The sequence below is a fragment of the Aspergillus affinis genome, assembly GCF_023601865.1.
Source record: "Aspergillus affinis strain CMG 70 chromosome Unknown NODE_89_length_159264_cov_88_822291, whole genome shotgun sequence".
Lineage (NCBI taxonomy): Eukaryota > Fungi > Ascomycota > Eurotiomycetes > Eurotiales > Aspergillaceae > Aspergillus > Aspergillus affinis.
In genome coordinates this window covers 83,516-106,530 of record NW_026515870.1, presented here as the reverse complement: position 1 = coordinate 106,530, position 23,015 = coordinate 83,516, and the positions used below count along the sequence as shown (strand labels likewise).

At 46.0% G+C, this 23,015-nt stretch overlaps 6 protein-coding genes across 6 annotated transcripts; 4 read left to right on the top strand and 2 right to left on the bottom strand.

Annotated features, from left to right (window-relative positions):
* Positions 1–1,327: 1,327 nt before the first annotated feature.
* Positions 1,328–4,118, top strand: KD926_010946 (uncharacterized protein; the record flags this gene model as incomplete). The annotated part of the gene is made up of 5 exons (XM_053103361.1): positions 1,328–1,673; positions 1,794–2,105; positions 2,501–2,992; positions 3,235–3,511; positions 3,641–4,118. 5 exons carry the CDS (start codon positions 1,328–1,330, stop codon positions 4,116–4,118), a joined length of 1,905 nt encoding a protein of 634 aa, XP_052953271.1.
* A 1,726-nt stretch (positions 4,119–5,844) lies between these two features.
* KD926_010945 (retropepsin-like aspartic protease) lies at positions 5,845–6,864 on the top strand (the record flags this gene model as incomplete). The annotated part of the gene is made up of 2 exons (XM_053103360.1): positions 5,845–5,860; positions 5,948–6,864. 2 exons carry the CDS (start codon positions 5,845–5,847, stop codon positions 6,862–6,864), a joined length of 933 nt encoding a protein of 310 aa, XP_052953270.1.
* A 2,679-nt stretch (positions 6,865–9,543) lies between these two features.
* Positions 9,544–10,330, top strand: KD926_010944 (uncharacterized protein; the record flags this gene model as incomplete). Its single annotated transcript, XM_053103359.1, has 3 exons — positions 9,544–9,558; positions 9,737–10,145; positions 10,197–10,330. 3 exons carry the CDS (start codon positions 9,544–9,546, stop codon positions 10,328–10,330), a joined length of 558 nt encoding a protein of 185 aa, XP_052953269.1.
* A 2,292-nt stretch (positions 10,331–12,622) lies between these two features.
* On the top strand, positions 12,623–13,345 carry KD926_010943 (uncharacterized protein; the record flags this gene model as incomplete). The annotated part of the gene is made up of 2 exons (XM_053103358.1): positions 12,623–12,944; positions 13,056–13,345. 2 exons carry the CDS (start codon positions 12,623–12,625, stop codon positions 13,343–13,345), a joined length of 612 nt encoding a protein of 203 aa, XP_052953268.1.
* A 461-nt stretch (positions 13,346–13,806) lies between these two features.
* On the bottom strand, positions 13,807–15,113 carry KD926_010942 (acyl-CoA desaturase; the record flags this gene model as incomplete). Its single annotated transcript, XM_053103357.1, has 2 exons — positions 13,807–14,858; positions 14,915–15,113. The coding sequence occupies 2 exons, from the start codon at positions 15,111–15,113 to the stop codon at positions 13,807–13,809; spliced, it is 1,251 nt and encodes a 416-aa protein (XP_052953267.1).
* A 1,178-nt stretch (positions 15,114–16,291) lies between these two features.
* On the bottom strand, positions 16,292–21,219 carry KD926_010941 (ISP domain-containing protein; the record flags this gene model as incomplete). The annotated part of the gene is made up of 11 exons (XM_053103356.1): positions 16,292–16,486; positions 16,542–16,767; positions 16,829–17,465; positions 19,275–19,407; positions 19,475–19,683; positions 19,736–19,964; positions 20,510–20,578; positions 20,742–20,824; positions 20,891–20,906; positions 21,014–21,087; positions 21,135–21,219. The coding sequence occupies 11 exons, from the start codon at positions 21,217–21,219 to the stop codon at positions 16,292–16,294; spliced, it is 1,956 nt and encodes a 651-aa protein (XP_052953266.1).
* Positions 21,220–23,015: the final 1,796 nt, after the last annotated feature.

Below are 23,015 nucleotides of genomic sequence, written 5' to 3'. Positions count from 1 at the left end.
TTTTTACTCAACCAGCTCTCTCAGATCAAACACGCTGCTAAACTAAGATGTAGTCACCTCAAGGCTCCACCAACATTTGTGACAGTGCTGCAGCGAGTTCGATTAATGCTTTCTCTAAAATATCTTGAGTTTCATTGTCCGTTTCTTTAAGTCTCACGAGATCAGTTCCGTCAGGAACAACCGCGTTGAGCATGGGGGCATGAATACGACCGGAGTGTAATGGTTGGCATCTAGGGGTTCTCAAATCCCGAAACTTCAGTAAGGGGGACACACAAGAGACCAGATGCATAAATTATTTGTGTACCCAAACCGTTTCAGTGTTTTGTGCCCCTTGCGGGGAACACTGAACGGTATAGAATCTTGCCATGAACTCCAGTTATGGCAACATGTGTTGCATGATAATCCAAAAAAGGCAGGAAAGAAACGCCGGTTTACGGAAGACCTTGGATGAATTAAGATGAATGTCATCAGCGTTCCTCTTTCAACGACAGGCACTGAAACTGGCTAGGTTTTCCTTGTTTATTGTTAATGCAGGAGAGAAGATGTAGTTTTGTTGACCGCCATAATTGGAAGTGGAGAGGCCATACTCAAAAGCTGAAATGTCTGCTGCAGTTAAACTAAGATTTCAACTTTCCCTCAAGCTTGTCTTTCCAATGACTTCTCTCAGGAAAATTGTTGGCGGGCCGTGCCCGCCGACTCGATCCCTCATTGATCAGTTTAGAAGCGTCGCAACAGCGCATCCTGAGACTGCACCTATCATTTGCACCCATCAGCCCAGGGACCTATATGGACTAGGTCACACGAGCGCAGAATCAGGCTCTTATCTTCGGTGGACATATAGAACACTCGACCAAGCCGTCCAACGCTTGACCGCGAATCTCTCAACCTACCGCCTCAAACCAGGCACGCCGTTCTTTCCTATATGTCAGTATCGCGCCGAGTACATCCTACCAAGCTTGGCGGCGTACTCTCTTGGACTACTTTAAGTCCCATTGAACCCGGACCTATTGTACAAAACGGACGATATACAATATATGGTTGATCAAGTGGTGGAGCAGGGCAAACACAACACCAGTGTTGTTATGGCTAGTACCAATACGATTGCTCATAAGGTGGATCAACTTCGATTACCTACGAATAACTTGCTGATTGTTCTGGATGGTCCGCGAATGGGATGGATTCTATTCGAGACTCTGTTGACTACAAGCCGCCAGCCTCCTCCGTCTCCACGCGGGTCAGAAAGTATGGCTCTGTTCACTAGTGGAACAACGAGCCGCCCTAAAGGCTGTATCATTCGCGCCGATCGCTGGTCTAACGCGCTGGGGAAATGTATGACATGGGCAAATTATCCTCTGGTGAAAAGGTCGCTGTCCCATTGCCAAGTAGTCATGCATGGGGTCAAATATGCATTTTTCAACCCTTGCTGAATGGAGGCAGTCTCGTTTTCGCTAGCCCTAAATTTGACCCTCCTGCGCTCGCTAAGGCTATCGTTTACGAAGGATGTGCCTTCTTAGCCTTGGTTCCAACCATGGTGCACAGCTTGCGCGACCTTGTGTCAAAGCCCGAGGTAAAGTGTATCAAAGGGTTTGCGTTTGCCGGCATGGTTCTGACACCAGCGTTAGTGCAAAAATGTGTGGATCATTTTGGTGTCTCACAAATTGAGAATTTCTATGGTATGACAGAGGGGGAATTCATCACAACTGGACCGGCATAAGACCCGACAACCTTGCAGAAAAAGCACGATATCACTGCCGGCAAGCCAATACCCGGGTGCAAAGCTCGGATATACTCAGGGGATGAACAAATTATCCTCCCCCGCGGGGTCCCTGGCCAGCTTCATTTTACAGGCGACTGCTTGGCATCGGATTACTTCACTGGACACAGTGAGCAGTTTAACGAGGTCGATGGAAAAGTGTGGTTCAATACTGGGGACCAAGCAGTTATAGACCACGACGATCGAATGTTTGTCGTGGGCCGTGATAAAGATATCATTGTGCGCGGCGGTGAAAACATTTCCCCGGCCAGTATTGAAGGTGTACTTTCCATGTTACCGGAACTTGCGGATATGGACACACAAATAGTCGGCCAAGTCAATGATATCGTAGGTGAGGTCCCCGTCGCCGTTGTTAAAACGGAGGTCAGCCTAGAGGAGGCATAATTGCTGCGAAGCACTGTGCGCACCGTACTGGGAAACATCTACGTACCGTCCGACGTGATTTCCCTTCCATCACCCCACGTGAATGACTACCCGAGAACAGGCTCTGGCAAAGTAATAAAAGGAAAACTGGCAGAACTGGTGACAAAAAGAAATCCAAGTCAGGCACAGCAGCAGGATGTCTTGGCGGGAAAGCAAATTACTGCCGCATGGGCCTCGGTGCTTGGGGTCAATCAGTCTCAGGATGACGTCGAGGCCCCTCTTACGTACCTCGCGGACAGTATCACCATGCTCATTACCCGAGATCGACTGCGCAAGGAAAATGGACTGATTTTCCGCTCGAAGGCTGGATTAATGCGTCCACAATTGCCGAGCAAATAGAACTGGTCGAACAGCGTGATAAAGAGGATACATGCAACCAGACAACGCCAGAGAGCTTGCTATCTTCCTCTTCTGTGTCCCCGGTTGACTATAGTCCACCGGGAGTACACGACGTGATACATCTTGGAGGCGATCCGCAAGGATACTTGAAAACAAAAGCTGCCGTACAGGAAGCCCTTATCCCATTTTCCTTGAACTGGAACGATGTCACCGCGGTCACTCCGTGCACGGACTTTATGCAGGCCATCAGCAAACCACGCATCGTGGACACATGGAATATCCGTACGACCGTGTTATCCAAGGGGGCAACGAAGAAGACAATGCGGGGTTCCCTTGAATCTTTGCTGCCAAACAATCCAATTCTTCTATCACTTGTGGTGGTTGATCCAACCCGCTTGGGTCTTACACTAGGACTCTACGTCTTGATAAGACAGTCTCGGGACACGCTGGACCGATGTATTTTGGGTTACGGACAAGTCCAAAACACGGATGATGTTAAATAGATAGCGATGGACTATCTATTCAAGGATCATGTTAAGCTGCCCGGGCCACTGTTCCGAGCGTTGATACTCTATGTAGAGGAAATGAAATCTGCGGTTGTCATCACAAACAGTAAATCTTCTGCTGCCATCTGGAGCAGTACTATCCACATCTTTTGATTGTATAGAAGCTCGAAGCCGTGAGCTAAGAAACACTAGTCAGCCATTGTGTTCTCGACAAGACCTTCCATATGTCACTGCACGACGACCTGGACCGGGCGCTAGGTGGCCAACCGCTCCATTCGCATGTCAGCTACAAATCCTGGGCCGACACCTACCATACTCTACGCAAGTCACCTGTAGCTGAGGCTACAGTTGCCCACCATGTCTCTTACCTAAATGACATCAAGGACCACTGTCATGTCGTATGGCCTCACCCAATGACCGAACTAACAATCAGTCCCGAGAGAGAGTTGGCAAATGGCCACCTTGTGACGTTCGAAATTCCATCGCTGCTCCAATTGAATAGAGCCCATCCAAAAATGACAGTGGAAGTTTAAGTGCGCTCTGCCGTGGCACTACTCATGATTTCTCACACTTATCACACGCACGCATTCTTCATGAGCTTCGAAGGCTCCCGGTCCAAATTCCCGTTTCTCCCACCTGCATCATCCAGCTCAAGCACGGCAATTGACGTCGCGGGACCAGTATTGAGCTGTGTTCTCAAGCTCATTGCATTTAAACCCCAAGAAACCGTTCTCAACTACCTGTGCCGAGTACAGCAAGAATCGGCAGAATTAAGCCAACACTCCCCGGTACCGTATCACGAATTATTTCCTCGTCTGAACTGCACAGACGATGTCCTCGTACGAGCCGCAGAATCCATGGTCTTCAACTGGATGCTCGGAATGAGTGCCTTGGCTTCGGGGGCTAACCATTTACGGAACATGGCCATGACGCAGTTGCATATTCGAGCAAATATCGAGATGCTAGCCAACGCGGCTCTCACTGGTGATGGGAAAGGTATTGTATTGCTGTTGGAGGGGTCATTGACGAATCGATCGAAGGTGTGGACTGAGAGGGTGGGAGAGGAGTTGAAGTAGATTTGGCTTTGGTTGGCGGATGAGAAGTCGTGGGAAAGAATGTTGGTGAATTTCTGCAGGTGCTGAGGTAGAATGAAATGCATGCAACGAAACTCATTATATGTCAAGCCCTGGATATGATTTGAAGTATTAGTTGTGCTAGAGGGCACGCGGAATAACTATGCAGATAAGCCAACAATGTTCTCCCGGTATGGGGGCCCGGATGAACATGTTTAAGAATATTTGAAAGATAAATCAATCCACTAGTTAGTGAGTTAATTAGAAATGAACGTCTGACTCATCTTGTTGGCAATGACCTTGCATGAATTCTCCACCCTGCATGTTTCATCACACATTCTTGGCCCCGAATCTACTCGTATTGCCCTATTAGAGCTAGTAAGGGCTCATGGTCCTCGACTCCGTAGTTACATGACCGTAAGTTGGGCGAGCTGCTCGGAACATAGGTATTATTGTAAAACTAAGGAGTAGAAGAAACCTTAACCCTTAGTAAATATTGACAGTCTAACCAAAAGTTGGAATGGCCGCATAGGTACAAGAGTGAACTTAATTTACAACTGATCAATCATCTATGGCGCGTAGCAGACCAGGAGACCGAGAGAAGGTGACCGGAGAAACTAAGCCGGTGTAATCATAGGCCGTTGATTTGTTTAATTTGAAGATTTATCTATTCCTTTGTTTCGCTCGCGGGGAGGAACTGTATTCTCCAGTTGTATTCAGGGCGGCCGGGATCGACGTGAGAAAACAACCGCGCCCCCAAACCATGAACGTCCAAAAAACTTTTGCAACCTTGCGGTAGAGCTCAGTTTGGCCAGACCCTCGAAAACCGGGATTAGACGTCGACTGCATCGGTAGACTGAGTCAAAACAACCGATGACGTTTGGAATATCTTTGTTGAGTGGGCGTGCATCAGGGGTAGAATATTCTCGCAGATAGTCACAGCCACACCTGGACCGCCATCATAAGAAGATCAGGAACAAGGCTTAGACATGACACCGGATGTAGGGTTCCGTTGGTACCGTCACACTTTTCTCCAGCGGTTCAGAAGCGTGTGCTTCTATTCCAAGTGACGAATGCTATCTGGAACCCCACAATGTAGGTGCCAACGTGTCAAGGCGAAGTCACCAGGACGCCGAGTGCCAAAAGAAATAAACCCATTTAGTATTATTCTGCAACGGGGTCGTCAGTGAGAACGAGTGAGCTTGGCACCGGCTGCCAGCAAATCCTATTGCAAAGAAAGACCGGACGACGGCTAGACCGGTGGTTAGTGATGGATGGAGGTAGTTAGTCAGGAATTCCTACTGCAAGAAAACGAGGTAAAAGGCGACTTCGCCTTGAGAAGTCTCCAGAAAACTGACTTTGTGGCAATCGGTGAACAATTTGCCCTGCCCGCGCCCCCCACAGAATGGGAAACCAGTCGAACATCTGTTCCAAACATTTTTCGTGAAATAAGACGACATGAATTTCAAAACAGAATTGCAATGATTGGGCTAAAGTGCCCATCCTGTCATGAGCTGTTCTTACCGTCTGGGCTCTCCACAAGTCCGCCGCAGCAATTATTTCGGTTGAATGATGAACCAACGGATTTCTCTTTCTTTCTTTCTTTCCTTAATCCTCTGCAGAGCCCTTCACGGAGTCTGTGTTACCATATCCCATTTCTTTTTCAAGTTGCAAAGTCGAGGCGAATCATCTCTCTTTTCAGCTCTCCGGACTGAGAACCAGGATTGTCATGTCCATTTTAAACAGTGAGTAATACCTTGACTGGAGGAAGTAACGCCAAATAAACGGCTGGTGAGGTCTCCTCTGGCCTTTTGTTTTGACGACGGCCCTAGGCTCCCGTGAGGACGTCCAGCAACGGCCTTCGTCTCGCAAGCCCAAACGTCGAAGGTTCATATGGTTCCTGAACTATATCCTACCCCCAAGTCTATTTAACTTGAGACAACGTCGGACGGAACAAGTCAGTCCTGCCGGTCATTTCACGGTCGCTTCCTCAGTTTATCGTAATCAATCAACACAAACACCTACCTGGGATCCGTGGAGCACAGCTGGATTCGAAGAGCAACTTTCTGGGCCGAGTACCCCGCGGCGCAATATCATCTATAGTCAGAGTAACAGTCTTCGAGTACCCTTTCTGCCGGAAGATGATCATCCCCTGCGAGACGGTCTCGCAGCCAAAAACTTCGCAAGTGGGCTGACACCATTATCGTCGTCGTCTAGCGACCCGTCATTCCTCGCGGTACCAGATTTCACCGAGACTACTGTGTCCCAATACGTTGGAACCGAGCATACAACTCCATTTGTGCTAGACAACGATACCGGCGACATTCCTGGTGTCATGCCGAGTCCGACCGGAAAGAAAAACCTGTTTCTAGAAACCGCCTATATCATTAGCCCGGATGGCACAAAGGGTGGTGTTTTGATGGTAATAGACACACAGTCATGTTGCAATCTCCTCAGCGTAGAGAGATCTGAACACTTGGGCCTCGAGTGGGAGCCATACGACCGGGTTTTGTATCCTTTGCAGACTGTATCCTCGCCGATCGGAGTGATCAGGCCGTACGGTATTGTTAGGGACGTTGAATGGCACATCTCCGGCCACATGATAACCAATATCTCCGATTTCTTGGTCGTCGATATGAAAGATTACGACGCGGTTCTCGGTCAAAGCGACATCATTAGATACGAGATTCTTAGACCCGGTCCCGGACTTGAGCGCCCTGCCGTCGATCGAAACTTGACTCTGGCCTAAATGGATAAGAAATTTCTCGATGCAAGGGCTTCATGGGATCCTCTTACCGCTCCTTATCCGAGACCTTCCCTTTGGGCTTCTTTCCGCTGCCGATTGTCGGCTTTTTCTTTTTACTTTCCTCCATTGTCTTATTGTTTCGGGACAATGGGCATTCAGACTTCATCTATGTTGGAATAGGCACGGAAGCTTATCAACTTCCTTTTCATGACTAATGGCCTGTACGATATCAGTTTGCGTTGCTAAATTGGGCTATCAGATGCTCATGTACATTTCGGGTTTCTACATCTTCATTGACGTTTACTGCCTGTTTGACGATGATTTCTCTCGCATGACATGGCGTTCAGGCAGCAAACTACATCTGCAGTGGAAGGATGCTAAAGAGTTCAGAGGAGTCGGCGGCGCTACAAGAGGCTCACAGGAGTTTATACTAAATTGGTCGCGATGCTTTTGATTTCTCCTGTTGCCATCCTTGTTCCTTGTATTTACGGCCTAGATAACTAATGAACATGCGATACTACCACGTAGAGTGGCAATGAGGAGCCACTTTTCAGACATTTGAAAAAGGAACCATACAGGCTGGTACGTAGCGAACAGGTCATGATAGTTCCAGCATCCCAGCTACAAAGGACCTAATGCTAGGTCAGAGCTAAGAGATGTGAGCCATATGATTTACGTGGACTAGAGCGAGAGCAGGGCCTTGTCGGTGAGGACGGGAGGTACAACCCCTGGCCTGCATATTACAAATTCCCGAAAACAACGCTACTTTCGATATATTTAAAATCGATCTGGAACTAGTTATTTAAACAGTAATAAACACAGTGTAATATTAAACATTATAGAGATGATTTGAAACCCCGAAAAAATAAGCAAAACAAGAATGAATGAAATTATTCCCAACCACCCCTACCACCTTGTAGAACCTCCATGGGCGCGGATAACGTCTCTCATACGAAAAGGCGGAGGAACCTTGCACTACAATCAAGGTCCAATTCGTAAATGATTTGATCGTAATTCATTCTACGAGCGGTTGCGGAGGATCAGATAAATCGCATAATATGATCGATATCGAGATCTTCGAAAGGATTGGGACGACCACGGCGGCGACGATGAATTTAGCTGTATACTGTTTAATAGGAAAGTTAAAGATCGTCCGTTATTTACCGAATAGTGATTCCAACGTTATAGAATGATATCCTGAGAGGCCTCGGGGGTCTCCGGGATAGTAGAGATAGGAGAGGGAAGAGAATCCGTACTGATTAACTAAATAGAACTATATTATTCTGATTTGTATAGTAAAAATTGCGCTTTTTAAAAGCTTTATTTCTTGAAAAGTTAATCTTCTGGAAGTCGATTTGATCCTGTACGAGATTATGATCTCAACTAAAAATTATGATCTTAACCGAATCTTTGTGATCCCAAAAGGAATTTTCCAAATTCCTATACGATTTACATAGTAATTTGGATACAGGCTGTAGGCTGCCTGAATTGCGGTGTTTGATTGTCTTGGCATTCGGAAATTTTGCAATATGCAGGCCAGGGGTTGTAATCTCTTTGTTTGCGTTTTATGGAGCGCCCGCAGCCTTGCGGTCATAACATCTTTGGGCGCATGCGGCGCAAGGGCCGCGATCCAGCCATTGGAAGTGAGGCAGTAAGATCTGCATGGAGGCCCAAGCAAGCCAAACCAACCCGTTGGATTGGCTAGGAAGTTTCCACGTCAGGATCCAGGGCGTAGGCCTACCCATTGAAAGGGCAAATGTACGCGCAAAAGGCTGACTGACGATCCAGTTAATCTTTCGTTGCCCTGTAATTTAGGTCGGCTGATCGTTGAAATGGATCTCAGGAGGGTTGCAAAATCCCTGGTCCATGGTACTGGTATGTTGTTGGAATTGGCTGACTGTTTATTCCGAAACTATTTCTTTTGTGTTCATGAGGCTGTCCAGTCTGGATTTGTGTTTTGATTGGTTCTTTTTCTCATTTCTTTCTAGCTCTAGATTATGCTTGCCTTCTCTTTTTGCTTTTTTCTTTCACATATCAAACTCCTCGTACGCATAAGATGGCACTGATATTAATAATGACAGAGCGGCTGTCGCCAAAATCGAAGACCCTATAAAGCATACTCGCATGCAATTTCTATCAATTGCATAGGGAGCTCCAATGATAAGCCCATGAGCCTGGATGGAGATCGAAACACACGATTATGAAGCGGTGTATTCGACAGCAGAACAACAGCCTCGTAAAAACAGAGAGATCCCCTACCGACTACGGACATTCGGAATGCAGAAGGCTATTGACGCTTACTCGTCGATTGACCTAAAAGGCCAAGTGTATGATTCCACAGCCAATGATGTTTACCCGCACTAATGCTAGGATACAGAAAGCTGCCTGAGGCCTAGATAGCTTATACTTACGAGTCATGACTGCTTCCGAAGTTCCGACCACCTTTCTCCTCGGGCATGTCCAATGCTTTAATATATGTTAATTTCCTTGGGCATGGAAACACACCATACATGACGATGATTGCGATGGCATTGGGTGTCGGCAAGTAGCGCGTGAACTTCTCGCGGGGATGTTGGAAGCTCGACCAAGTACGTTTCTCTCGCTGAAGCAAACATGCTGGTTCCAGGAGCTGAATCTACAGTAGCATCTTGATGCGGTCGCTGTGAACCAAGAGGCTCTAAGATGGAGCCTCATAGTGTAGGTGAAATACTATATAGCAATCATTCAACAGAATATCCTACAAGGCTATACAACTGTCCTATACCTGGTTCTTGCACATCGCCTGACTGAACTATATGGTACGTTCACTCTATACAAAGTTCCATCTATTCTCATTCAGCTTGTCAAAACGAACTTCCTAACCAGTTTATGACAGACGAGCCTCACTATGATGCGTATCCTGTGCTTTGGCCCAGGCGAGCTTCAGCCTCAGCTTAACGCAGTTATGGTTGATCAGCTCAATTACAATATCTTGACTCAGAGAGGGCTTAGGCTGCTCCAAGGCATCAAAGTCAATCCTCGACGGGAACAGAAGTTTTTGATTGATCGAACTGGTTTTGAATTTGCCGTTCGGGATGTAGTCGACCTTCAGATTTGGAGGGATGGCGATACTAGAAGCGTAAACCAAACATTCTATGTTCTTATGAGCGATGATACGCTCCGGCAAGGGGACTTGCACGAACGACATTTACACGTGATTCTGAGCCCCAATTGCTTTCCTCCAGACAGCCCAGACTCAGAGGGTGATCCTGTCGCAACATTGAGAGTTTCAAATCCTGGTAAAAGTATGAAGTCCCTCCCCATAAAGATCTCAGTATCATATTCTAACTATATAGCAGCAGAGAAACAGGACCAAGAGCAAGATAAAAAGCAAAAGCGAAAGAATGCAGAGAATTTCGAAAAAAGAAAGCGCGAAGAGGACAGAACTCGTGCTGCGCAGCAGACTCGAAACCCCAAAAATGACGGCTGAAAAACTGCACGAAGTTCCCGGGGAATGGATTACAATTTTGGATTACTATTGAAGAAAGACCATAGGTAGCTAAAACCCTTCGGGTAGTTTGAGAATTACACACCGTAGAATCAAGTGCTAGATTACATGCAGGTAGCAGGGCCACATACTATTCAAAAAGCGAGGCCCCGGCAAATATTTCCTTTTTTTACCCCAAGAAGGCTCGTCGATTTTAAATTCGCCTTATCAAGGTTGTACTGCATTACTGGTGAAAGTGGAAATATTTCTAAGCAGATATAATAAGCGTGGCAATATTGACCTCTTGGGAGAACAAATCGGTCACTACTAGAAGGAATTAGGCTCTTCACGCATTACGAAAAAAGGAAATGCCGAGAAAAATGCAATCAACGCACATAATCACAGAGAATGGGCCCTTGTTTCGCTGTCGGGGCGGGGGTGTCAAGGTGCATTCCCCTACTAGCCTATAAAGTTGAGACAAGATCTCACCATAGTTTTGCCAATGAGTCTCCCTTCAAATAGTCCCACCAAGCATTTCAACCAATTTGGTTTTATCGTAAACCAAACAACTATATTTAAAATGGCTTTCAATCTTTCAAGAAGAGTTTTTTCGAGTCACCAGACAGAGAATAGGGGCTCGGAGCCTCGGAGCCTTGGGGAGCAGAGGCCACATAAAACCAGCACATCCCAACAGCGCACTCATTGGGATAAGCATGATACGAATGGACATTCAGTAAGTGGAAATTTTTAAGCAGCACTGCTTCCATCATTAAACATGCGCATTGCGCGGTCAGTGAAGGGTTTTTGGTTTCCTCATCGGGTTCAAGTAGCTAACGAAAGAAGATGTCTTTTTTCATGGGCTCATTTAAAAATACTGTCTCAGCAATCTTACTTTGCTCCTCTCCAAACAAATGGACCCCTTCTACGGATACGGGTCGGTACAAGGGCAGTATAGAGTCGCACTCGATCAGACATGGTCAGAGTTCCCTCAGCCAGGAACAGACAAGCATGGAAGGAGATGGGTCTTCAACAACAAGAGCCCGACCAAGCAGCTCTGTGAATCGGGAGCAATTGACGGATTCTCTGCACCGGACACTAGGTGAACGAAATACAAATTACCCTCACGATCCATGTGAAGACCTTAGTCAATGCGATTACATATACGATGTCATGCTTCAGACACGCCGAAAATCCCGGATTCGCAGGCGCATGGTGATCGATTTCGAAACGGAAATCAACATTATGAGCGAAGCAGTGTACAAAAAACTAAATTTTCATCTGGAACGTTTTACGGGCAACGACATAACGTGGTGGAATCGACCTACTGTTCAGCCACTGGGAAAGTGCAAAGCAAGCTGGACTATTTGTGGCCGAGAGAAGCCGTACTCTGCAGAATTCTATGTCGTTAGGGATACTGAGTTTGACGTTCTTCTTGGAAGAGCCTCAGTTCGACAGCTTGGCCTATACAGAGCAGATCCGTGGGTTGCGACCAGGCTGCGCTCCTCGAACCCACAATAATACTTGCTGCATTCAGATATTGATCTATTGTCTATCAATAGATCAAGTCACAGAGGGAAGGGAACATAAAAACTAACTGGTCCGAGGTTCAAAGAAGAAAAAATAAAGAGAAAAAGAGGACACGTTGAACGCTAAGATTACAGCAATGACGTGCCACATACTAACTGTAAGCTTTCACATTCCTTGTATTATGGCGCATGGATCAATACATTTTCTGCTTGATTTTGGTGGAAGGATGCGCCCGAAATGACAATTTTTCTACGTGGAAAACTCTGCTTTAGCCTCTGGATCAATAGATGAAAATTGTCCAGTCAAGGCCCTCCAGTCATACAAGACCAAGTAACCGTATTTCTGCGGGGCTGTGATATCGGGCCGTCTTATGCGATCGTTTTCACACAGAAACACCCTTGTATTATTTGTTGGCCGAGGCTCGGGGCGTATGGGAACGTCTAAACAGAACTGTATAATTGGATGGTTGTCAGCCTCATCTTGAGTGGTCCATTCATGATATTTCTGCCCAAATTGACAACTATAAACTGCCTCGCGGGCTCCATTGGGTTTCGTTGCTCAAGGTTGTTTCATTCAGCCAAAGACTTTACACTCCCCAGAAATCGGGCAGCTCCGAGGATATGTACTCCAATGTAAATATGTGTGCCTTTCCTTAACACCTTCACCATCTTTATAAGGAGCCGTATAGGAAGCTACAAGATAGCCTATTCCTTGATCAAGTCTTCCCATCATATCGCGGCTTTATGAGACACTCATTGATCGGAAACGATGCCGGTTCTAGGCGACCAGAAGATACCAAAAGGTTACGACAAAATTGCAGCAGTTTTTGCGAGAGACCCTGGTTGTTCTGTTTTCAGACGCTTCGACAAACTCGGCGCGAAAAGCCTACTATACTATCAAGCCCAGCTGGCAAATATCGAGGAAGACCTCGAGGAAATAATCGCCAAGGACGAAGCCGCTGAGGACGAGGATAGGCCATACTACCAGTTCTCCGTACGTTGCTTACAGGATTCATTGAAAAGTGCAAAACAAGAAGACAAAGCGCAATGGTTGAAGTTTCTGGAGGCTCGTGAGCTAATGGAAAACTACTGTGAGTCCTGTCAAGCCCACCACACTCACTATTCAATGTCAGTTGAAGTAGTGGGTTTGCAGTTTGCAACATTTACTGACTGTTCTGTCTTTTTACTTCCTGTATACATAGACAAGGCTTTGATACAACAAAAAGAGATTTTAAAATTTAATAACCCGAATGAGAACGATCGATTAAATTTTCAACAATGGCTCGCGCAGCAGAGTGTGAAGGATAATGTCTACTTCGCGACATGCGCTGAAATGGACATTTATGACTCGAAGAATAACAATGACATGATCACCGTATCCGACAAGGAGCAAGACGTTGACAAAATGTCGCGATGGATTTTTGAGCAATCTAGTGAATGGTTCCAGGGACGATTTGGCCAACATTTCAAAGTAAAGCTATGCATTCTTTGAATTCTCAGTTTCAGGCTAACGGCAACAAGGACCATGATATCGAAGGTCTTGAAACCACGCATTACAGCGACAAAAGAATTAGGTCGTTCACTTACATAGTCAGCATCATTATCGCAGCGGTCCTTCCTGCTTCATGCATGATTGTACTTTACTTTGTTAAAGACACCGCCGGAAGAATACTAACCGTCATCGTCTACAACATCCTGTTTTCCATGTTTCTCGGGCTCCTAGTTCGAGCTCGCCGAGTTGAAATATTCGCCGCGGTCTCTGCGTAGGTTTACTTCCTTCAGTAATTAGACCTTGCTGACCCTTTCAGATTTGCCGCTGTTCAAGTTACCTTGATTACCAACTCGTGAATGTGGGAGGTTGCATGCTGAGACATGGATATTAGGATAAGATCTTGGTAGTATACATAAGATGGGTATGTAGTCAATAATAGAAACCGTGGTGCATGAATGGCATCAGTAAATCCCACCATGTAGAGATGAATGATCTTTCTGGGTCTGTTTGAAAACCTCCACCTCGCTACCTCCACGAATCACCCCAATTCTCATCATCGACAGCAGATTATGAGCAGCATTTGAATGGTAATAAACACCCCCATTGAACATTGCCGTAGCATCCTTCCCGATTCCCGCTTTAATCATAGCCCTACCACCTGGGTGCTCGTCAACAAACTCAGTCACATCGTGAACCACCCCAGCTATAGCGACTAATGCCTTGGTCTTTGATTTCGTCAAGAAATCATCCCATTCCATTACCGGTAGATCGCTCAGCGGTGTGCCCCAATTGAGCAATGCCCGTTTCTGATCCACCTTCTTTTGCATTTGTTGCAGTCTACCCTTCTCAATCTCGTTGGCTCGGAATTTTTTCAGATCGTACGCAAGCCCGACTTGTTTCCACAACCAGATCGTCCATTTGGTGGGATCATATTGATACCATTCAATCGCGTTGCGGTAGTCCGACGGGAATTCATGATGAAAGTTATGGTATCCTTCGCCGAGTGTCGCGAGAGCTGTGATTGCATGGTCGCGCGGAGAATTGCGGTCATCAAACGGTTGTTCACCAAGCCAGTGAGCCAACGAATTAATACAGAAGGTAGCTTGCTGAACGAAGAAAATTCGCAGGATCCCAGCATAAATGAAGCCGCCCCACCAGTCACCCCAGAGGCCGGCGACGAGCATTGGAACACCCATGCCCATTGTGAACACTACTTTCAAGTAGTGACGGTGCTGGAAAACCACGACGGCATCCTCGTTTAGATCCGACACGTCCGATCGTCCGATCCGTTTGGGATTCTGTTTGAGGACCATCCAACCCAGGTGGGAATAAACGAACCCTTTGCTGACTGAGTAGGGGTCTTTGCATGTATCGGTATATCGGTGATGCGAGCGATGTAGCCGAGCCCACCATCGGGCTGAGCCCTGTGCAGCGCCACCACCTGCGGCTGCAAGCCATATTCGGAGAGGTAATCGTGCGGAGTAGGAAGTGTGAGACCAAAGGCGATGGTACCCTATGGTAGGAAAGGTTAATGACTGGATATTTTTCAGAGCATATGCAATGATTTACCTGCTGTGATACCTAAACCCGTGAAGAAATAATAGGCTACAGCCCATATAGCTGTCTTCAATTGCAAAGGAACCCAATAGGCTTGTATGCAGCCATAGAGAGGAATTCCGATTATCATAAAAACATTCAGCCAGTTAACATGCTTATGCCAGTTTTGAGCAGTAATCGGTGTATCAGCGATATGGACATTGCCATCCATCTTTTTTTGTTGAGACCGAGCCATATTCGTGAGCCTTTACGGTCCTCTCTACCCCAGGGTTGTTAGATCAATTCAAACTGCGACACCGAACAAAAGTTGACAGCGGAAGGCAGCAACTCCAAGATCGAAGAGAAAATATATTAATGACAGCCAGAATAAGAGTAATTAGCGCCAGGTAGTGACAGGTAACAGATTAAACAAGCCAGACTGCATTTATATATCAGCCTTAGCGATGCACCCATCTGGGCCCATTCACACGTGCTCATATTTTCCAACAATACAACTGCCATGGTCTAGATGGCCAAGTTGGCCAGTACCAACGAAAGAGTCAACGACCGTTGGGCTGGTGACATGATACCCTGATTTTTAGTCCCCAATCGTACCAAGGGAGGATCAGCCCATCGGCTCCCGTCTGTTGGGTCCCCAACAACTTGCCCCTTGGAAATTTAGCGTGTGTTTCACGGGCTAACACCACGAACGGATCACTTCAGTCAGACTCATTCATCCCCACGCAGTGTTGTATCGCCATAGATCGTGCCGACTAGTCGTGGCGTGGATCGATCAGCTTGCGAATTGTTATTCTGTTGGGCCCAATTGGTTTGGTTTTTAGGGCACTTTTCTCCACACTATAACGATGAGGTGACATTCCATTAATAGGATCAATTCGAGATGCTTCCTTACAAGAGAGCAAGTACAGATAGACTGAAAGAGCCTCGGTCTATTTTTGTCTCAACAAAAGTAATCCTTTTCACATGTCATTCAAAATAACTTTCCAGGGTAGTCTATGAGCAAATCAATCCCATCCGCGCATAGTTTTATGAAAGTGAACAGCCGATTGCTTAGTAATCACCGATGCGCAGCCCATCAAAGCAGCGATGGGTTTATCTGGAGGATCAAAACATTAATTTAATGATTCTCATATATTATAATGACTGTTGACAAATTATGTGCTACTGTCTTTGCTGCTGAATGTTGCAATTTAGTTGCGTTACTTAGCAGCAACCAAACAATGTTCTATCAAGAACCTATTTCGAAAATACAACAATTGCGAATTTGTCGTGCGCCGAGAAAACATCCTGTTTCAGTCATGGAGTTAACATTATTGTCATTATGATGTATGATCCCGATTCAATAATTTTTCTTGAATCGTTTACCTCAGTTGGTCGTATTCCGAAGTATCACCACAAGAGCTCCGGCCTATCTAGAGAGCCGTCCGCTTCTAATTTCGAACAAAATGCCTCTTCCTCGTGGAGCTTCTGTGTCATCCGGGGAGCCGGGGTTGCAGGCCATATTACCTGTCCGCCGTTGTGTTCTTCCTTTCGCCGATGCTCCATGACAGCTTCTCTCACCGTGTTTTGGAAGTGAACAGGACCCTAAGCAGTACCTGTTAGTTATGGCATTCTAAGGAGTAACATGCTTTATGCTCACCTTCTCCTTGCTTGGATGCAACTCGCCGTTGGTTAAAACACCCGCATCCAGGTTCTCTTGTGTTCCAACACACAGCTCCCTGTCCTCGTCTAATACCTGCCTATAGAAAGCACTTATCTCCTTGAATTCCTCATCCGTTGCGTCCCGGTGCCGATATACTTCGTTTTGGATCTTGCTGGTCGTCGCGCTCACCGGAAACATGCGCTGGATGTAGAAGAATTTATCTCTGCACAAATCCGGTCAGCTCTATTCAGTTTGACTATCATACTTCATGACCGAGTACTCACGTCACTGTCACCGACGTTGTAGGGTAAAAGTATGTTATGGCGCGCTTGAGCTGCGCATCGCTGGTCTCCCAGTTATAAATATGATGTTCCATGTATCCCCCATTCGGTTCAACGCGATACCTCGGGAGATCAGAGACGCCACGGATCAGTGGATGCGACGTGGCGCAATGATAACACTTATTGTAGTTCTCCACGAGACCTTTCCAGTTCGCATCCACATCCATGTCCCAAAAATGATCGAAGGAGTAATCCTTAGCAAAGTCGAAATCTTGCATGCGCGGCTGCTCGTCAATCTTGTTGTACTCTTCGGCCCAGTTGACATCTGGCTTCTCACTAGCCTGCAGGTTCACCCGTACGAACCCGGCTTTGTCGACGTGCACATGTACAGGGAGAAATGATTGTTTTGACTTGTCGAAATTAGCCTCTGTTTCAAAATGGGGAGCTTTGGCTAAATTGCCCTTCAGCCCATAGGACCAGCCGTGGTATTTGCAGGTTAAAATGGAGGAAGTGACACAGCGGGACTGGACGACTGGGAATGCGCGGTGGCGACAGATATTGTGAAAAGCGTTGACAGAGCCGTCTCGGTCGCGGATCACGAAGAAGCCGAAATTAGCGATGGTGAAAGATAGGAAGTCGCCTGGCTTCGTGAATCGGCTGGAGTGTGTGAGGAGAATCCAACTCTTAGAAAATATCGCTCAGCGCTCGAGCTGGTACATTGCGTCTGACCGGTACCATGATGCTGGAAGGCCCCGGGGTTGGGGATATTCTTGTGTTTTGTTTTGACTGAAAGGCCACCACATTTTAATTTTTTGTTTGAATTACTTAGTTTTCAAAGGAGGTCGCTGGTATCGTCTTCGCGGGCAATATAAACTTATGTACTGTGAGCTAACAGCCGCGGAGATAACAAGAGTGGGGGAGTCCTTGAGATAGGGCACTCAATCGCCGATAAGATAAAGAGGGTTCAATAACCTGGTAAGCATCAAAAATGGGGGCATACGCCTCATTCGTTGCATGTCTGGGTCATGTCATAGCCCAGCCCATCCTCGCAAGTAATCAACTTTAGAAGGTGGTTCAGCCTGATCATTAATGATGCATTCTCTAATCAAACAGTCGCCGTCACAAACAGGTAACTTGAGGAATATTTGAACAGGTTCACAATGCAATAAACTTATTGCTAAGCACTTATGACGTTGTAAGAGACGCTTAACCATTGTTATTCTATTGCCACATTTACTTTTTCGGGATCTCCTCTAGATCATTCGACCAATGCGATAACTTATTACACTATTCTAGATGAGCCTAGGTTGCCGGCAATGCCATGCGGTAAGGCAAATTTGGAATATGACGATCGATTTCAGGAATTTAATATAGTTAAGTGATGTATACTTCTCACCGGAAGTGGATGTCCATCTGGATCTACATTCATGTGGGGTAAATGGGGGGAAAGAGGTGCCCCTCATCCGGGAGATATCAGAAGTGGGGCAGGCAGATAGATAAGATAGGGTTCAGCCACTTTGGGAGCATAGGATGCACAACCATAACATAGTAGTCTCGATAACGAGGGACTCAGAAATACTATGGTCAAACATATGTACCAATATCTTCAGCTCTACTAGGTATCTTGGATTACTTATTTTACAGTTCTTTCTCTTGTTTTAGTCTCAGTATTGAAATCTCAAATTGCTTTAGCAACCAGTTTTTCATTCATTATCAATTCATGAATGAGATGATAAAACCCATCAGCATGACAGTCTTGGGCAATGTTATTAAAAAGGAGAGTCAACAATGGCGGTTGATTTTGGTGCAGAATCAGTAGACCGAATGACTGCGCAATACGAGCACATTCAAAGCATAGACCACTTTAAGCGTATGAAGGGCCCCATAATCTGCCAAGGCTTTTCGAACCAGGCCTCTTCACGCCGGAAATCAAGTCAAGCATGGCCTCCCTGAACCTCGAAATCCCATCCGTAGAAATTTGATGGTGAAAGGCTAGTATTCCTGTGCCAAACACATTCAATCCACGCTGCTTGCAGTGGCTCTCAAACAAAGATGGTGCAATGCCCATTTTCTTCAAATCGAGAAAGATAATGTTTGTATGAACGGGAAGCGCAAATTCATATCCAAGCGCATTGAGATATTCGGCCATTTTTCGTGTGCGAGCATGGACTTCAGGCAGTAGAGGCAATGTTGTGTCTAGTGCAACTGATGCAGCCGCAGCCATCATTCCAATCTAGTCATATTAATTCAATTGTCAGTACATCTATCAACAGCGATATATATTCATGATTTGCGGCTTTACCTATCTTGTTGCTCCTCCAAACATCTTCTGGAACCAAACTGCACGATCGATAAATTCTCTAGGACCCACAATGACACTTCCCATTGGCGCCCCAAGACCTTTGGAAATGCAACTGTTGAAGATGCGTTCGCAAGCATAGCTGATTACCCATAGTTCCGGATGGCACGAAAAGAGCAGCCGGCTTTCCCGTTAATTGGGCCACCTTGTCTTGTAGGGCCCTAACTGATGCATCATCACCCTCGTCATAGATGTTGTCCCCGAAGGAAACATTGACGATATCCTTGTCAAACATGATACATTAGTTATCGTAGCGTCATATCGGAGCTATACTTTGAAACTTGGCCTACCTGCATCACTTTCTCCGTGGGCACAGTTACAGTATCAGAACGGAAGTCTCTCCCAGCTTTCTCGATGGTTCGGAGGTGGGATCTGGTTAGCGTTCTGCCATAAACATGCTCGATTCGATCATTCAATAGGCTATTTGTTTCTGATTGGTGATCTGAATCATTCAACGGGTCATTCCCAATCTTGAGAACCACCCGCCCTTGCATTTCACCTTGAGACAGGTTAATTATTGTGACACTCAAGAGAGAAAGAGGTTCTGTTACCTTTTTCCATAATCTTATAAATGTCCATAAGTCTGGCAAAGTCCACCACCCGAGATTGCACGGAGAATCCAACCCTCGCAGCAATTTCAAGTGCCTCCTCTGTCTCGCGTCGATTTCCAACGTATGATCCTTTAATACTGACCTTGTTGATAATCATGGAAAAGATATCTGCTGAAATCTTGCCAGGAGGGAGACCAACTGCAACGATAGTTCCTCCAGGCCGGATGTACTATGCAGACTCAGAATTCTGGTTATTATTGATTGATCTGGACTCACCTACCTCCAGTGCTTGATGAAAGGGGCCCTCGGTAGCAGCAACTATCATGGCTGCATGTGGACCTCCGCCAGTGATTTACTTTATTTCATCCACCATCTTCGGGGATTTATAGTCGACAAAATAATCAGCTCCCAGTTCTTCTTCACACATCCTCTTCTTCAAAGGCCCGATAGGCACAGCAAGCACACGGTACCCGCAGGCCTTCGCATATTGACAAGCCAACGACCCTAGTCCACCGCCAGCACCAACGATAGGTTGAGACTGCGAATCAGCGAGAACCTTCACAGTCTTCTGTGCGTTGATTCATTCGGTTGAATATGGCTTACCTATGACTTTCCCAGTACTCATGTTGCTTTCCATGAGAGCTTTGTAAACGGTAACACCAGCGCAGAGGATCTGATCGTTGAATTATCAATAATATCTCCAAAGAGGGGAAATGTTACATGAAAAGAAAGGAGAGAGTGTGACAAAGTTCTCGGGCTACTCTTCGTACGTACCGGAGCTGCGACCTCAAGCTGAATCTCGGGTAGGATTCGCACCGCATTCCCAGATTTGCAAACAGCATACTACTAGAATGTACCGTCCACATAATATCCGGAGAGTTGGAGGCCCGGGCAGAGAGGTTCGTTGCCACCAGAACAAAATTCGCAGGCACCGCAGGTTCTATTCATCCACTGCAGTAGACAGTCAGCATCTTTTGTTCTATGTCTTCTTCAGTCAGTATTTTACCTGTCTTCCGACTTTATCTCCAACCTTGATATCACCAACATCATCTCCTAATGCTGCAACGTAACCAAATCCTTCGTGGCCACCTAAAGCAAGAATAGTATCAACATCTTTCGCTCAGCATCTGGTGGGCTCAGGGAATAACAACTCACCTACGAGATTGCTCTTCTAAGTTACGGGAAATTGGCCTGAGGAACATGGTCAAGTTAGATTATGCGTTCGTGCAGGTATCAAATTTCCGAGCCTTTCCAAGCGTGAAAGTCCGTGTGACAAACACCAGGGTACTCAAGCTGAACCAAAACTTCGTCCTTAGCAGGCTGAGGAACAGGGATCTTCTTGAGCTCGATCACTAAAGCACGTCAGTGTCGCCTAAGAGTCAGATAAGATAGCTCCTACCGGTATCCTGGGCTTGGAAAACATGCGCCCATTGTTGATCCGGAGTCCTGGCCGGGATGCTTCCGTTGGTCTGGAGGAAATGCATTCTAGACGAGCGGCTTTGTGAAATTTGATCGCGAATCTTGACGTGGAAGCTTTTTAGCTAGGCTCTGGGAACGTTGAATCTGCTAAGGATGGTTACTTTCGCTTTTGAGAAAGTGTCTAAGACCCTCTACCTTGTTCGATCTTTATATATTCCAACATCTTCGGCTGTTGACGGACTCAATGTGATCATGCAGTACTATTTCCTGCTGCAGCTTTCAATTGACTGGAGGTTTTCTACCGGAATAGGCCGTCCTCATTCCACTTCTTACTGTATTTCACTAACGGCTGTTGACTGATGTCTATCTCTCGCAGCGAGGAGAGCGTTTCCCTACTCCGTAGCTCCTTGCCTCTTCTAAGCAAAAATATTTCCGATCGAATCATATTCCACGATTACGTGTTACTCTCCCCTTCATTCTCCAATCATTATCGACAGAAACGTCCTCGCCATCACTATGTGAACAGTCAAGTCACAATAGGATTGACGTGAGTATGCATGACATTGCTACCTTGCGCGAAGGCGTCTCCAACCACTGACAGCAAGGAGAGTCCCCTTTTTATGCTGTGGTACACAATGGCACTACTACAATAGCACTCAGACATCTACGAAATGCATCTTCATATGCGGCCAGACAAGTGAATATTCACTGGTACTTAAAGAGGGCAAGTTTATCGAGGTGCTGACGTCTTGATTGAAATGTTGTTGACCCTTTCAAGGCAAAAGCTTTTATTTTGACCTACTTATATGGTGTGTCAGAACTTCAGGCGATTCCGTAACATTTTGGGGCTTCCTATCATGCTAGCCTATTTACGCATGCGTTTTAGAAATTAAGTTCCGTCAAGCATATTGAACGTTGGCGTTAAACTCAATCTCGCTCGAAGTAAAAGACAGTCGGCTCCGAGCCGACCGACAGGTAAGGGGTTCGTCAGTCAAGTCACCCAAGTATTGGATAAAAAAAACTATTATCTTACTGGTGGTGATTAATGGCCCGACTCCCTTGCCTAGAATGTGCATTCTTTAGCTTATATGTACAAGGTAAACGCGGATTCAGACAAATTTATCGATACCAAGATAAACCTTTACTAAACCATGTCTATTAGTTGCAGATATTGGAAAGTCCGTTTTTAAAAATGATATTCGGATAGCTGATACAGCTGTAAATTATCAAATGACAAAGCAATAAATATCTCAGTGCTTACCACCATTAATGAGGGATTCATTAGTAACCAGAAAACTAGATGCTCTAAGAAATTATTTTTTAATACTCAGTACTAAATTAATTTCTTACATGGATTGCCTTGACCCGTGTACAGTCGATATGAGTTCTTTTGCAAAGACCAATGTGACCAACCACTCAATATTAGAAAAACGCCAAACATTGTACTCCTTGGAGCAAAGAGCATTCCTCTGGCATGTGCTCTAAATTGCTCTTTAATTTGCATCCGGGGGTTCAGCAGTTATCTTATGAGCCGAGAGCTGTCTCCATAGTTCTCTCGTAGTCATATTCTCGTCTAGCTCCTAACACTTTTACCCTTACCTTGACTTTAGATGAGAAGGGGCCCAAGAAGTTGACCCAAGACACGGGAGAAATGATGTAGCCACATCCTCCCAGCTCCTGCCACACCCCACCAGACACCGTTGCCTAATTTTCTATTTGCCAAGCTTTATTCTCCTTCATTACAGCTTGGGCTAGGTAGTGAATTTAGCAAATCTTTGGGTCCATGAATGGTTAGATCGCTAGCTACGCAGTGCTAGCGCCATAAGAATCCCAGACTCTAATTAGCCTGATTTCCTTTGTC